This window comes from Chlorocebus sabaeus, chromosome 2 (assembly GCF_047675955.1).
Source record: "Chlorocebus sabaeus isolate Y175 chromosome 2, mChlSab1.0.hap1, whole genome shotgun sequence".
Lineage (NCBI taxonomy): Eukaryota > Metazoa > Chordata > Mammalia > Primates > Cercopithecidae > Chlorocebus > Chlorocebus sabaeus.
Window position 1 is genome coordinate 18,021,668 of NC_132905.1, and position 16,418 is coordinate 18,038,085.

At 51.9% G+C, this 16,418-nt stretch overlaps 1 protein-coding gene across 1 annotated transcript in view; it reads left to right on the forward strand.

Annotated features, from left to right (window-relative positions):
• Positions 1–15,241, forward strand: part of CDH22 (cadherin 22) — a 134,700-nt gene extending 119,459 nt beyond the window's left edge. Inside the window, exons 9-12 of the mRNA XM_008015408.3 lie at positions 1,914–2,035; positions 2,156–2,273; positions 10,752–11,003; positions 13,885–15,241. Of these exons, the coding sequence (XP_008013599.2) occupies positions 1,914–2,035; positions 2,156–2,273; positions 10,752–11,003; positions 13,885–14,474 (1,082 nt within the window). The 3' untranslated portion in view covers positions 14,475–15,241. The remainder of the gene's footprint in view (positions 1–1,913; positions 2,036–2,155; positions 2,274–10,751; positions 11,004–13,884) is intronic.
• The last annotated feature ends 1,177 nt before the right edge of the window (positions 15,242–16,418 follow it).

The window sequence follows — 16,418 nt, forward strand, 5'->3', positions numbered from 1 at the left end:
CAGGAGATGTTCCTGAGGTCACTGGCAGGTGGAACATGTCAGTAATGAACATGTCAGTAATGAATATGTAACCAAGATAGCAGAGGATAGGGCACCAGAGAGCACTCAGAGGTCTGGCCTGGTGAGGGCTTAGAAAGCACCAACACTCAGGGCACTGCTCAGACAGGACAGGCTGGGATAAAGTATTCCACATCCTAGAATTATTTAATGTCATTGCTAATAGGACCCTGCGAGGATGTCTGTTTATTTACAAATGCGTATATAGCACTTGCTATGTGTAGTACACACAGTTTTAAATGCCCTGCAGATATTAACTCAATCTGTCTCTTCACCTACCTATTAACCCATTTGTGCCTGAGTTTGTAATTTTTTGAATTTTTGCAATCAGACCTTGGCGATGACCTAGGATATAAATAACTCTCACATGCTTAGCATTCCAATAATGGAACGCTAGGCATAAGTGGGTCAATATTGGACCCATTTTGCAGGTGAGAAAATTGAGGCACAGGGAGGTCACGTGACATGGCTCGGATTACACAGACATGTAGCCACAGAGCTGGAATCAGAACTACCCAGCATTGCCCGTAATCACTATGCTCTGTTTATTTTCCAGGTGTGGAAACTGATGTCAGAGAAGGCAGGGTCTTACCCAAGACCAAATACTGGGTCAGGGACACAGCCATGCCTGGAATTCAAGCCTCCTGCTGTCTCAGTCTTTCCAGGCTTCATTCATTCATTCATTCAGCAAATATTAATATGTTAGAATTTACCTGTACCATATCCCACAATGCTGGTAGCCCAGAGATAAATAAGACAGGGACCATGACCTTGAAGACATCCCAACTTGGAGGGGTGGGGACTTCATGGTTTTGCTGGCCAAGATTTTCCTTCCTGGACTTGTCTGGCCCGTTTAGGATCAGGTCTTGAGAAAGCAGAAGTCTTGGAGTTTAGTTGCCCCTGACCCATGTCTAGAAAGCGTCCCATGTTTTAGTTTCTCCTTTGCAATATGGGGATAGAAATCATACCCAACCACAGGATTTCTGCAAGGATACTTAAAATAATGAATGTAGATGCTCCAGGTGCATGCTGTGTGCTCTGTGGTGAGGGGAGGGGCGGCAGTGGTGACGGCAGCGTTGTTGGGGATCAGGGATGTGATGGTGATATTGGTGATTATGATGGGGTAATAGTAATAGGTGGGTTGGTGGTGGTGGTTTTGGTGACTATGGAAGAGATGGTGGTGGTATTGGTGATGATGATGGTGAAGGTGATATTGGTGATGGTGCTGGGGTTGGTGGTGGTGGTGAGGGTGGTAATGGTGATGGCTTTAGTATTATTTATGGTAGAGATGATGGGTGTAGTACTAGAGGATGTGGTTCATTCTAATGGTGATGGTAGTGATGGTGATGACCTGATGGTGGTGGTGGTGATGGCAATGGTGATGGTAACAGTATAAGGATGGTGATGGTGGTACTGGTAGTTATGTTGGTAGATGCACTGATAATAATGCAAATAGTGGTATTGGTAATGGCTTAATGATGACAATGGTAATAGTAATAGCGGTGGTGATGGCAAAGGTGGCAAAGGTGGCCATGGTGGAGATGGTGATGGTGGTGTTGATGCTAACAGTGGTGACGGTGTTGGTGATGGCAGTGGGTGCTACTGGTGATTGTGGTGGTGAGGGTTGTAGTGATAATGCCACTGGTGCCAAGGCTGATGGTAATGGTGGTGATGGTTACAGCGATGATTACTCAATTTATGCCTACATGTTGCCAGTTCTGGTCCTTGTACCAGCTTGGTTAACCCACAAATCTCTCAGCATGACCCCACTGCCTACGGTTGTCCTTGTAGTAGAGAGGAGGCTATCTAGATCTCAAACTTGCTGCCTCTCCCCCGCTCCTGTGCTCTCATTACAGACAATCATGCCCAGCTCTCCCGGGCATCCCTAAGGATCCGAATCCTGGATGTGAACGACAATCCCCCAGAACTGGCCACACCCTACGAGGCAGCTGTATGCGAGGATGCCAAGCCAGGCCAGGTACCCCTGAGGGGCTGGGGACTGGGGGTTGCTCCCAGGACTGGCCAGCAGCACCCTCTGCCTGGACCCAGAGTGGTCTCAGCCTCACCACTAGCCCCCTATCCCCTCCTCACCCTTCAGCTCATCCAGACCATCAGCGTGGTGGACAGAGACGAGCCCCAAGGCGGGCACCGCTTCTATTTCCGCCTGGTGCCTGAAGCTCCCAGCAACCCTCATTTCTCTCTGCTTGACATCCAAGGTGAGCCTCCAAACCCTAGGATGCAAGAAGGGAGGGGCACAGTCTATCTGCCCTGTTCCCATATTATAGACAGAGGGATGGAGGCGCCCACAGGGCCTATGTTGGATCTAAGATCATATGGAAAGTCTGGGCCAAGCTGGAGCTGTTACCCAGCCCACTGGCCAAACGCAAGCAGGGTGTGGGTTGGTGGAGTGGAGGAGGGCGTCCCAAGGATAAGAAATGGCAGATGGGAAGATATAGACAGGGAATAAATGAGGAATGGTTGTGCCAGAGTCCAGGGTGGAAAGAGCCCCCGTTCTGAGTGAAGACTGAAGTAAGCCACGTGCACACACTCCCCACCCTGCAGGTTTCTGGTTTTTTTGATTTTTTTTTTTTTTTTTTTTTTTTTTAAGACAGAGTCTCTCTCTGTCAGTCAGGCTGGAGTGCAGTGGCTCGTTGCAACCTCCACCTTCCAGGCACAAGCAATCCTCCTACCTCAGCCTCCCAAGTAGCTGGGACTATAGATGTGTGCCACCATGCCCAGCTAATTTTCATATTTTTTGTAGAGACGGGATTTTTGCCATATTGCCTAGACTAGTCTTGACCTCCCAGGCTCAAGCTATCGGCCTGCCTCGGCCTCCCAAAGTGCGGGGATTACACGTGTGAGCCACGGTGTCCAGTCCACCCTGCAGTTTAAAAACTGCTTTGTTCCACTCACATTCCCTTTTTGGTTTTTGGAATTGTTCTTGAAACAAGGTCTCACTTTGTCACCCAGGCAGCAGTGCAGTGGTGCAATCATAGCTCTCTGCAGCCTTGAATTCTTAGGTTCAAGCAGTCCTGCGTCAGCCTCCCGAGTAGCTGGCACTACAGGCGCACACCATCACCCCTGGCTAATTTTTTTTTATTTTTTGTAGAAATGAGGTCTTGCTGTGTTGCCCAGGCTGGTATCCAGCTCCTGGGCTCAAACGGTCCTCCTACCTTGGCCTCCCAAAGAGCTAGGATTACAGGCATGAGACACCACGCCAGACACATTTCTTTCTGCATCCTCACAGCCATCTTGTGAGGTAGTTTTCTGACTCCTCTCCCCATTTTACAGGTGATGAAACTGAGACTGTAAGAGAGAAAGAGCCCTGCCCAGGGTCATATAGGGAGTCGGTGGTGTGGGTAGGATTCAACCCACCCCCATCGCCAGTCCAGTGTGCTTCCTGCCTTAGCACACCACCGGGAAAGCAAGCTGCCCTGCCCTGTCTGAGTCCACTGTGAGATTCCTCCCCTCTGGCTCTCACAAGTTCCTCATGATGTTGAAGTTTGAACCTTTAAGGAATAGACTGAGGGGAAGGGAGTAGTCACCAAACTGGAAATAAGGGACCAGGCTTAGCAAAGGGTGCGCTATACCACCCTGGCAAGCTTCTGTTCCTATCTAGTTTTTTGTGGTGGTTGTTGTTTTGTGTGTGTGTGTGTGTGTGTGTGTGTTTTGTTTGTTTGTTTGAGACAGCATCTCATTCCGTTGCCCAGGCTGGAGTGCAGTGGTGCAATCTCAGCTCACTGCAACCTCCATCTCCCAGGGCCAAGAGATTCTCCTGCCTCAGCCTCCCAAGTAGCTGGGGTTACAGGAGTGCACCACCACTCCTGGCTAATTTTTGTATTTTTAGTAGAGACAAGGTTTCATCATGTTGGCCAGACTGGTCTCGAACTCCTGACCTCAGGTGATCCACCCACCTCCCAAACTGCTGGGACACCTGTTCCTCTCTAAGCCTCAGTTTCATTGTCTAAAATGGGGAAGATAACGCCTACTGCCTCGGGTGGCTAGGTGGCCCCAGTAAAATAAGGGCCACCAAGATACAGTGTTAATACCTAGAAATATCAATTCCTATGTCCAGCAATTATTTATCGAGCGTTTATTGAGACACAAAGCCTCTGTGTCAGGGTCTGCTCTGGGTCCTGGAAACGCAATAGCAAACACAACAAAACCTAGATTATATTCTAGTGAGGTGAGACAGAAATTACACAAATGAAAAAGTGTGTTGGGGGTGACAAGTGGCTGGGGTGGAGGAATAATGCAGTCTCCACAAGGGTCTGGACTTGTCTTTGTTCAACCCTGGGTGCCTGGAGCAGTGCTTGGCACATAGCAGGTGTTTGATAAAATGTGTTCAATGAAACAGTGAAAAGTAAAGCAGGGACCGGGCATGTTGGCTCACACCTGTAATCTCAACACTTTGGGAGGCTGAAGTGGGCGGATTACTTGAGGTCAGAAGTTCGAGACCAGCTTGGCCAACGTGGTGGAACTCCGTCTTCACTAAAAATACAAAAATCAGCAGGGCGTGGTGGTGCACGCCTGTAATCCCAGCTACTCCAGAGGCTGAAGCAGGAGAATTGCTTGAACCCAGGAAGCAGAGGTTACAGTGAGGTGAGATGGCACCATTGCCCTCCAGCCTAGGCAACAAGAGCAACACTCCACCTCAAAAAAAAAGAAAAAAAAAAGGAAAGCAGGGTAAGAGGAGAAGCTATCTTCTTAAATAGGGTGGCCTGGGAAAGCCTCTCCAAGGGGATCCATAGTGAGAAGGGACCTAAAGGATATGAGAGAAAACGACCACCCTAGTGGTAGAAACAGCAAGGCCCTGTGGTGAGCAGGACTGAGGTGAATTAGGAATGGAGGAGACCTGAGTGATTAGAGTGAGTAAGAGACAGGACTGGGAGGAGATGTGGTCAGCAAGGGGGCCAGATCATGTGGTTTCCTTCTGGCCTTGGAATAGGTCTAGGATCCTTCTCAAGGCCTTTACACACTCACACCCAATGTGAGAGGCCTTAGTGGTCTCTGAAGCCAGACCCGTCTGTACCCCTGGGAGTCCTGTTAAAAACAGGTAAGGCTCATGCTTATAACCCCAGCACTCTGGGAGGCCAAGGCAGGAGGATCCCTTGAGACCAGGAGTTTCAGAATAGCCTGGGCAACACAGTGAAAACCCATCCTTTAAAAAAATAATAATAATTAGCTGGGTGTGGTGGTGCACACCTGTAGTCCCAGCTACTCAGGAGGCTGAGGCAGGAGAATCACTTGAGCCTAGGAGTTTGAGGCTCCATTGAGCCATGATCGCACCACTGTACTCCAGCCTGGGAGACAGAGTGAGACCTTGTCTCAGTCAATCAATAATTAAAAATAAATAATGAAAAATAATAAACAGATGTAACAACCAGTGCAGCTCAGATGGCCAATCAGAAAGGACGCTGACCATAACCTGGAGCAGGACCCTAAAAACCCTGCCATGCCAGGCATTAACTCCTTCGTGGCTTGATTGTGTCAAAGTTGGGAGGCTGCCTGGAGAAAAGGCTGAGGCAGCAGGGAGGGACTTGGGGGGCTCAGTGTCAACAGCTATTTAAACCTTTTTTGGAAGTATTTCAATATTTTAACAACAAGTACAGCCCTGCCTACTCATTATTCCAGTAGTATCTCGAGCTGGTCACAGGAAACACAGCTAGCCTTGGCTCAACTCTACCAAGTTCACCAGGCTTTACAATCCAAGGGGCCCGAGATTCTGCCTCAATTGCTTTTGTTTAGCTGCGGGGGGAGGGTGGGGGCACCAGACCTGCCATCCAGAGTGCCACCTGGTGTAAGCTCCGGGGACTGGGTGGCAGCAGCACGCTGAGGTCATAGCAGCCGTGGAAGGCCTCCTCCTCCAGTCCCTCAGCCCCTTCTCACTACTTGCCAAGCCCCCTCCTCCTCACTGTATAAATATCCTAGGTGACAAACGGCTACCCCAACCCATCTGTTTCTTTGTACAAATGTGTAGCCAGTTTGGAAACGTGATTTATAAATATTGCCTTTGCAGCCAGGGATTGACACTGATGTATGTCAGGCCAGATGGATGGATGCAGCGCTGGGCACAGATCCCACCTAGAAGGGTGGGGTAGGGGGCTGGGGTGGCCAGCGGCTTCCCCAACTGAAGCCAGCTGCTGCCCAGGAGGGCAACTTGATGCGTTCAGGGATGATGCCTGGGGATTCCCCTTCATGGGGTGGAGGAGTGGTGGGGACCAGAGTTCCCAGAACATATGGTCCCATGGCCCAAGACAGCAACCCTGAGAGACAAACATCCCTGTTCTTGCTTGGCAATCTGAGGCTGAGCCAGAGCCAGCCACTCATTTCTCAAATCTGCCTACTTCTCTGTGCCTCCACTACTACTATTATCTCACACCTAAAACACGCGAGAGCTTTCTGGCTGTTCTTCCACATTGACTCCTGTATTTTAGATGATAAGCTCCTTCAACTAGAACACAGGCCCAGCAAAGACAGGAACCGCATCCATCCTGTCCATTGCAGTATCCCCAGGGAGGACAGATAGAATAGTCCTGACAGACAGATGGTGCTCAATTCCTACTTGCTGTTGAATGAATGGGTTTGTCACTAGGTCACTTCTTTGCTTAAAGCCCACCAATCAATGGCCTCCTGTTGCATTTAAGAAAATTATCCGGATTCTGGCCAGGAGTGGTGGCTCATGCCTGTAATCCCAGCACTTTGGGAGGCTGAGGCAGGCAGATCACTTGAGGCCAAGAGTTCGAGACGAGCCTGGCCAACATCATGAAACCCCATCTCTACTAAAAAGTACAAAAATTAGCCAGGCGTGATGGCAGACGCCTGTAATCCCAGCTCCTCAGGAGGCTGAGGCAGGAGAATTGCTTGAACCAGGAGGCGGAGGTTGCTCTGAGCCAACATTGCGCCACTGCACTCCAATTTGGGTGACAGAGCAAGATTCTGTGAAAGGAAGAAAGAAAAGGAAGAAAGAAAAGAAGGAAGGAAGGAAGGGAGGGAGGGAGGGAGGGAGGGAGGGAAAATGACCCACATTCCTTACCACAGCCTCCCAGGCTTTCCACAGTAAGCGCCTGCCTCCTCCTCCAGCCTCGTCTTGACTCATTGTAGCTATTACCCTCATTCCTCCAGCCACAAAGGACTGAGTGTTCTCTCAGTGTCCCAGGTCCCTGAGTGTATTATGCTTCTTCCAACCTCAGGACCTTTGCATGCACTGTTCCCTCTCCCTAAACTCATTGTTCGGGCTCAGGAATCCTATCACTTCTTCCAAGAAGCTCTCCCCGAACTCCTAGACTGGCTCAGGTCCTCTTTCATGTGCTCTTCCTATATTCTTCCTTCACAGCACTCACCATGCTTTATAATTGTTAACTAAATTGTGGGTTTGTTTGATTAGCATTGTTTCTCACATGAAAATATGAGCTCTGATCCAGGACCAGCAGTGAGCTGGCTTAGCTCTCTATTGTTTTCTCAGTGACTAGCATGGTACCTAGCACATAGTAGTTAATAAAGATTTGTTGGATGGAGGCCAGGCATGGTGGCTCATGCCTGTAATCCCACCACTTTGGGAGGTTGAGGCAAGAGGAGTCCAGGAGTTCGAGACCAGCCTAGACAATATAATGAGACCTCATCTGTACACACACACAAAAAAAAAAACTTTAAAAATTAAAAAAAAAATTAGCTGAGCATGGTGGTGCACACCTGTAGCCCTAGGTACTCAGGAAGCTAAGGTGGAAGGATTGCTTGAGCCAGGGAGGCCAAGGTCACAGTGAGCTGAGGTCACACCACTGCACTCCAGCCTGGGTGACAGAGTGAGACCCTGTCTCAAGAAAAGAAAAAAAAGATTTGTTGGATGAATGGAAGGAAGGAAGAGTGGTTTCACTGGAAAAATTCAGACACGTCACTTGTCTCTGAGCCACAATTTCCATATATACAAAATGGGAATAATGCCACAACTCTTAATAGGTTGTGAGGATTAAACATTACTATGTATTTCAAATATGCAGACAGTCCTTGATGCATAAAAAATATCCATTCAGCGCAAATGGGTCCCATGCCATTCCCTCTTTCTCCCATCTTGCCCTCCAGCCCCCTTTCTTCCCCTGCAGAAGGCAGATTTTTCCCAGCTGGGGTTGACGCACCCTTTGGTGGGAGAGCTAGAGTTCAAGCCTGAGTGTAGCCAGTTTGAACTGTCGAACTTGACTCAACCTTGCCAAGTTCCCAAGGCTTTCCAACCCAAGGGACCTGCAATTCTGCCTTAATTGCTTCTGTTTGGCTGAGGTGGCCACCAGAGCTGCCATCCAGTGTGACCACCCCATGTAAGCTCCGGGGATGGGGTGGCTGCAGGGACCTGAGGGGCTGACCAGAGACCACCAGTTCTCCTAAAAGCTGTGGTTCATTCAAGGATTGCTCTTCAAGACTGGCTCCGTGCCAGCCCTGGCTGGCCATGCAGTGGAGAAACAGGCACACACTAACTTAACACAATGTGACAAGTGCTGTAACAGAACTGTGCATGGCACCTGCGTAGTCAGAGCAGGGAGAGGGGGAGCCATAAATCCTTCCTTCCCAGGGAAGCGGAGAAAGGAGGCCACAAGAAAGGAGGTGACATTTAGCTGGAGCATGACGGATGAGGAATTTGCCCAGGCAAGAAGGTGAAAAGGGTGTTCCAGATAGCGGGAACTTTATGAGCAAAGGCAGGGCAGCCTAGACAGGGAGCCAGCAGTGGGTGCAGCACAGGGAAGGTGGGGGCGGGATCTGAAAAAATATTAACCAGCATTATTGAGCCTTTCTATGGGCTGGGAACTTTTCTAAGCGTTATGTGTGAATTACACCATTTAATCCTCACACCTGCATGATACCCTTTCTGAGTTTACAGATGGGTAAACTGAAGCTTAGAGAAGCTCAGTGGGTTTCCCCAGCTAGTAAATGATAGACTTGCATTGTTTTTCAACATTTTAATGGAAATTCTCAAATATGTGTAAAAGGAGATAGGCTAATGGCATGAACCCTCATGTTCCCGGCACCTCGTGGGCAGCTTCCAACTCACGGCCAGTTGCGCTGCATCTGGACCTGCAGTCCACTTCTGAGATGTGCCAAAGGCCACAAGTCAGACCTTCCCAAGGCTCCTTCTGCTGCATAGCATCCGTGATGAGAAAGGCCAGATCTAGCTGAATTGGGGGTGTCTGGGGAAGGGGCTGGGTTAACTGGGGCCACGAAGCAGGGCAAGGAACCCAGGCTGCCAACAGATCTCCCAGATCTGGCTCTCAGATTAGAAAGAGCAGACTGAAGACCGCAGGGAGAAGGAGGACTGAAGGCCCCCAGCAGGAAGGCAGGGCCCCCTTTGGCAGAGTTGGCTGTGAAGGGCGGGGTAGCAGCCTTCAGAGCTCTAGGCACTTCGTCCCCCTGCGTGTGCAGAACTGAGAGGGGCCATCAAAATGACAGAGGGTCAGGTGGCCTGACTCCTACAGAACAGGTGTGAAGAAGGCAGGAAGGGCGGAGAAGGGGGTGCCACCTGTCACCTCAGCCTGTGATCCAAGGCCAGCCACCATCCCCCTGCGTCCTGCCTGGCTTCCCCAGTGACAGGCTGAACCAGTGCCATGAGTTCCATTTGTATTTGTTCACTCTCCTCTCTGGCCGCCTATGTGAAAAAGAAAGACGTGAAGAAGAAGACCTCAACGCTCCAGGGCCCCTCATCAGGCCCCTCACCACGCCCCCAGCCCTCTAGGCTCAACCTCTTAGGCAGAGACTCCTTGTCAGGCTCTAGGACTCTCAACTAGCCTTGGGGTATGAAAGACAGAAAGATCCCATAGCCAAAGGCAGATGCTGGCTGGCCTTCTGCCTTCTGATGACCTGGTCCCTTCTGATGACCCAGGACTTGTCAGGGCCCAACAAACCACAACCCAAGGACCTTATAGGACTCCTAGGGTCAGAATACACTGGGAAGCTGGGGTGGAATCTAGAGCAAAAACAAACTGTTGAGACAAATGGAAAAAAAAAAAAAAAAAAGACATAGCCAGGACAGGACCTTGGCCTAGCTGGGGACAGAATCTTAGAATAGCTGGGGACCGGCCGGGCGCGGTGGCTCAAGCCTGTAATCCCAGTACTTTGGGAGGCCGAGACGGGTGGATCACGAGGTCAGGAGATCGAGACCATCCTGGCTAACATGGTGAAACCCCATCTCTACTAAAAAATACAAAAAACTAGCTGGGCGAGGTGGCGGGCGCCTGTAGTCCCAGCTACTTGGGAGGCTGAGGCAGGAGAATGGCGTGAACCCGGGAGGCGGAGCTTGCAGTGGGCCGAGATCCAGCCACTGCACTCCATCCTGGGTGACAGAGCGAGACTCCGTCTCAAAAAAAAAAAAAGAATAGCCGGGGACCTTGGCACAGCTGAGGACAAAATCTCAGGATAGCTGAAAACAGAATCTTGGGATGGTTGAGGACAGAATTGTGAGCTACGTGGGGACAGGATCTTTGGGCAGCTGAGGGCAGACTTTGGGGGACAGAATCTTTGGGCAGCATGGGGCAGAATTTGGAGGCACCTTGTAACAGAATTTCGGGACATCAGAGAAGAGACCCATGATTCCACTGGGAGGCTGTCGTTTGGGGCATAGGGAGGTAAATCTCACAGTGCAATCAAGAGGTGGCTAGGACAAGGATGCCGACCCCCGGCTCCAAGTCACACCGCACCCCCTTCTTCTGGAACAGACAACACCGCTGCAGTGCACACGCAGCATGTGGGCTTCAACCGGCAGGAGCAGGACGTGTTCTTCCTGCCCATCCTGGTAGTGGACAGCGGGCCACCCACGCTGAGCAGCACGGGCACACTCACCATCCGCATCTGTGGCTGCGACAGCTCCGGCACCATCCAATCCTGCAACACCACGGCCTTTGTCATGGCCGCCTCCCTCAGCCCCGGCGCCCTCATTGCCCTCTTGGTCTGCGTTCTCATACTGGTCGGTGAGTCCATCGAGAGCCACCCAGCCCTGCCTGATTGACCCCCATCCTGGGGTCCTGGGTTTCCTTCCTAACCAGCCCCCATGGGGCCTCAGCTTCCCTGTCCACATGAGGATGGGCTGGCCAAACGATCTCCAAGCTCTAACATGCAGCCCCCATGAGGAGTCTTCTAAGTGCAGAGCAGCCCCGCCACCAACTCCAGGGATGAGCTCACTGTGGCCTATCCCCTACACAGCCTAAACCTCACCCTAGCATATTTTTTTTTAATTCTCTTATGTGAATGGTCCCTTTTTAGTCTCTATGTAGGACTTTTAGTAAGAAGGGCTCTTGTGAACCTCACAACCACATGGCCAGGCATATATTATCCCATTTTTCAGATGAAAGCGCTAAGGGTCAGAGAGGTTAGGTGGCTGGTGTAAGGGTACCGGATAGTCTTCGGATTTGATATTACGTCTTCTCACCCTGTGTCCTCTACTCCTCTAACTACACCACCTGCTATTAATCTAAACTGAGAGCAAAATCTCAAGTCATTGGTGGTGGGGAGGGGTGCAAAGTCTACACTGGTTCCAGCCCACTAGCAGCCATTTGAACCCCAAAGTGTCCCTAATGAAGAGGTCAAGTTTCAGAAGCTAACCTGGATTTGAGTGGCCATATGCCACCTTTCACAGCTGTAGTCACCCAAGTACAGAAGGGCACTGAGGCCAAAGCTAGAGGAGCTCAAGGGAGGTCCAAGCGCAGATTCTAGCCTTGCTGTGCTCCCTGGGAGATGTCAGCTGCCTCCCCATGCCCTCGCTGCCGAGCACTGGCATGGCCTCTGTCCACCCTCTGGGGACCTGCCCAAGGCCAGGCTGTACCTCCTCAGGTCCCAGCAGAGGCCCTGGGCAGGCTTCTCCTAGTTGGGAGGCCCCCCTTCTCTCCCCACCCCAGACCATGGCTCAGAAACCCTTTTTCCAGAGGGTGCACTTTACAGCAGTTTCATTTTCAGAGGCAGTGCAAACAAATTTCTGCCTAATTGCCCACAAACGAAGACAGTGCACATCAGTGCTCTAAAGGTGACGGGCGGAATCGCTGATCAGGCCTGGCACATCTGTCGCCCGCCGCCCGCAAACCTCACCATCTGCTCCCGTGGGCATCCCCCTCCATAGCTCCCAGCCTCGGCTCCGAAAGCCATCCATCCATCTTTCCCACTTCTCTCCTGACACCTTCCTTCCCTGTGCCCTCCCTCCAGGCCTGTCCCCAGCTCTCATGCTCTTCCCTGTCACAGGCCACCTTGTTAGGTGGTGAGCAGGTGCCCTGCCCCATAGCCCTCACAGCCAGCCCTGGCCACTGGAGCTGTTTGGAGGAGCAACAAGAGTCCAGTGCCCAGCACAGTACCTGGTACATGTCTGTCCATCTGTCTGTCCATCCACCCACCATCATTTACCTATACATCCATCCAATGAGTCCCTCCCATGTGCCAGACACTGAGATTTAGCCGTCAGCAAAAGAGACTTAACAGCCCTGAGTAATTGAAAAGTCGGGGTTGCTAGCACTGAGGTGGGGGAGACTCAGGGTGGGGAAGGGGGAAAGATTAGTATTTCACCTTTGGACCTGTTAAGTTTGAGATTCGCTTGGTCAACAAGAGGACATATTGAGTAGGAAATTGAATGTACAATCTAGATTTCGGGGGAGAGGTTCAGGCTGGAGGCTGAGATATGGGAATTGTCAGTTTCTAAATGGAACTTTTAAAGCCGTTGAGACCAAAGGAGAGCTCCAAGAGAGGGAGCGTGGATACAGAACTGAGGTCTGAATCCTAGGACATCTGAGTTAAGGTAGGCGAGGAGAAGCCTGCTTAGAAGATTGAGAATGAGTGATCAGTGAAGTTGGAGGAGGAGAAGGAGAATGTGGAGTCTTGGAAATCAAGTGAAGAAAGCCAAGAGGGGACAAGCATTCATTCACTTACCCGTGTCTCCATCCACCTCTTCCTTCAGTCATTCATTCATTCAACAAGCATGGTTCAGGTGCTCACTGCATGCCAGCCACCAAGATAGAGGAACATTTCCCAGGTGCTCAAGGGTAGCTTAGGGTGTGTGTTTTGGGGAGGAGACAGACATGGTAACACAGCAGGGTCTGGTCTATGACAGAGCTGTGGCTTTCAAACTTGAGCTGCCTCTTCATGTCTGCAGGTCTTTTTGTTAAAACACAGACCCCCCTCCACTGCCACAAGATCCGTGCCAGGATCCAAGGGTCTGCGTTTCTAACAAGCTTCCAGGGGGATGCTGCTGTTGCCCAGGGGCTGCACTTTGAGAACCAGTATGATAGAGGAAGGAGCCCCGTCCTGGGGAATCTTGGAGGGGAAGGCACAGAACCTGGCCTGCAGCTCTCAGGGAAGGGTTCCTGCAGGCGTTGACCTGAGAACCAAAGGGCTGGGTAGGAGCTCAAGACTTCTGGTGTGGCAGAGGAGGGTGAGGGTGAAAGAGAGGTCAGGGTGAAGGACATCTTTCACTCCCCCAGTTCCATCTGTTTCTCAGCTGCCTGCTACACACCCCCAGCACCTAGAGTCCTCAGAGAATATATCTCATGTTCATAGAGCTGAGAAGGGAGACCTCAGGCCTCAACACTCGGGAAAACCTTTAACACTGTTCTCCCATTGGCCACCTCCACCCCAGAGTAATCTAGCCTCGATTTGCATACCTCCCCAGATGGGTAGCTCACTACCTCTCCAGACACTTAGCTCAGTTTTGATTGTAAGAATGGCTTTTTGAACGGAAATCCAGGAAATCTGTAGGAACGTTGAGACTGGGCCCACTCTGCTGGCGGGAAGCGGGAGGAGATGGGGTAGAGGGTCCTCCTAACGCCGTAGGCGGGGTTTGGCCCTCAGTCGCCCCCTCTGTCCCCCTGGCAGTGCTGGTGCTGCTGATCCTCACCCTCAGGCGCCACCACAAGAGCCACCTGAGCTCGGACGAGGATGAGGACATGCGGGACAACGTCATCAAATACAACGACGAAGGCGGCGGCGAGCAGGACACCGAAGCCTACGACATGTCGGCGCTGCGGAGCCTCTACGACTTCGGCGAGCTCAAGGGCGGCGACGGGGGCGGCGGCGCGGGCGCGGGCGCGGGCGGGGGCGGGGGCGCGGGCGGGGGCTCGGGCGGGGGCGCGGGCAGCCCCCCGCAGGCCCACCTACCCTCCGAGCGCCACTCGCTGCCGCAGGGGCCGCCGAGCCCCGAGCCGGACTTCTCAGTGTTCAGGGACTTCATCAGCCGCAAAGTGGCGTTGGCGGACGGGGACCTATCGGTGCCGCCCTACGACGCCTTCCAGACCTACGCCTTCGAGGGCGCGGACTCACCGGCCGGCTCGCTCAGCTCGCTGCACAGCGGCTCGTCGGGCTCCGAGCAGGACTTCGCCTATCTCAGCAGCTGGGGTCCGCGCTTCCGGCCCCTGGCCGCGCTCTATGCCGGCCACCGCGGGGACGACGAGGCCCAGGCCTCCTAGCCCCGCGCCCTGCCGTCGGGGCGCGGCTGCTCACCCGCCCAGCACACGCCGGGGCCCCCAGGACAACGCGTTTCCCCGTGGACCCCCTTCCCTGCCCTCCCCAACCCTCCCTCGGCGGCCGGACGGAGGAGGACTTGCTAGGAGCGGATTCTCTCGCTCCTCCTCCTGTAGGGGTGCAACTCTGGGGCCCAGAGGTGCGGGATTCTGACCAACAGCATTAAAACTGAGGCGAAACCGGGCGCGGCGTGGCTCTGGGGTTAGAATGGGAGATGGGGGTGGCGTTGCAGACTCGGGAAGGGGCGGGTCACTCAATCCTGGCCTGGGGGAGAATGCTGGAGGGAGCACGCCGCTGAGATGCCCCCACCCCAGGTTTCCCCCATCAGAGTTAAGAGGAAAGAAGGCTATTCATTTACTAAGCACCTACTGTGTGCTGGGACGCTGTACAGAGACCAGCTCAGTCGTCAGAGAAACCATGAGGTGGTGTCCTGCACGGAATAGAAGGGGAAAGGACCCCAGAGAAGTGGCTGTGATCCGTCCAAGGGCACCTGGCCAGTGAATGGCAGAGCCTCTGGCACTGGCCAGCTGCCTGGCCTCGGGCAAGTCACTTCACTTCTCTGGGCCTCAGTTTCCTCATCTGTCAAATGGGGTTAATAACAGAACCTACCTCGAAAAGTTGTGAGGCTGAAAAGGGTTCATATGTGTCAAGTGGTTAGGACAGTGCCTGGCACATAGTAGGTGTTCAATAAATGCTAGCCTTTGTTACTATTCTTATCTTTGTGGTTCTTAGAAGCCTAGTGTGTCTGCCTCCAAGGTCTGAGCTCTCTCCCTTGCTCCAGATGCCCTTCCCCTTTTCCCTACATCTCCAAGGGGAGAGGAAAAGGTTGCAACTGTCAGCTCCTGATCCTGCCCTGTGTGGGGGATAAGGACACACCCAGCAACTGTGGAGCCTTCAGGAGTCTCAGACCACACTGAAACACCAGCGGAGCCAAGAAAGAACAAGCTGGGTGACTCCAGGACTTGAGTGGATGCAAGGATTGGCAGGAGACAGAGGGGTCAGAAACCACTGGGTAAGGGGCGGGGACCTTATCTGTCTGGCTTTGGAACCCATCAGTTTCCCCACTCATGGATCCCAAATTAAGAACCCCTGGACTAAGTCACCTGAAGAGTTTCCAGCTCTAAAACCATATGATTATAAGATACAGGTTATCTGTCCTCCCACCTCCCCCCACACCCAAGTGATTCATTCATTCCACATTGATCCAACATGAATTCCAGCTCCTGCTAGCTGGGCATCCTTCATCAAGGTCCTCCACTGCTGAAGCCTCAGTTGCCTTATCTGTAAAATGGGGGTAATGATAGTCTCTTCCTTAAAGGATTATTAAAAGTCTTAATGAGATAGTGGATGTTAAACTCTGAACTCAGTGCCTTCCTGACATGTGGAAAGTTCCCAATAAATGCTTATTAGCCTTATTTTTCTTACCCTCCCAGAGGGCTCTCATTCATTCCCACATTTGCCAAGGTCCACTGTGATAGATCCAGAGATGGCCAGTATGTCCCAGTGCCTTACCTGCATTATTTTCTCTCATTTAGGTACTGTCAGCCCCAGTTCACAGATGAGGAATCTGAGGCTGAGAGAGTAGTAAACTGCCAAGGGTTACACAGATGATAGGTAGTTCCTCCCTTCCAGTAGCTCAAGACCTAAGTTGGAGGAAGGAAGCGGATCAGGGAGCTGAAGCAGCGAAAAATAATGTGTTTGGTAAGAGTAGTAGAATTAACAGAATAAGATCTCCTGGAAGCACTAAAGAAAGACTGAGTAATCCTGGAGGGCTTCCCAAAGGAAGTAACTTCAACTGGGTCTTGAAGAATGAGTATGGGATGTGAGGTGGCCAAGCGAGCAAGAGTATTCCAAACAGAACAAAGAGCATCTGCAAAGGCTGGGGGTGG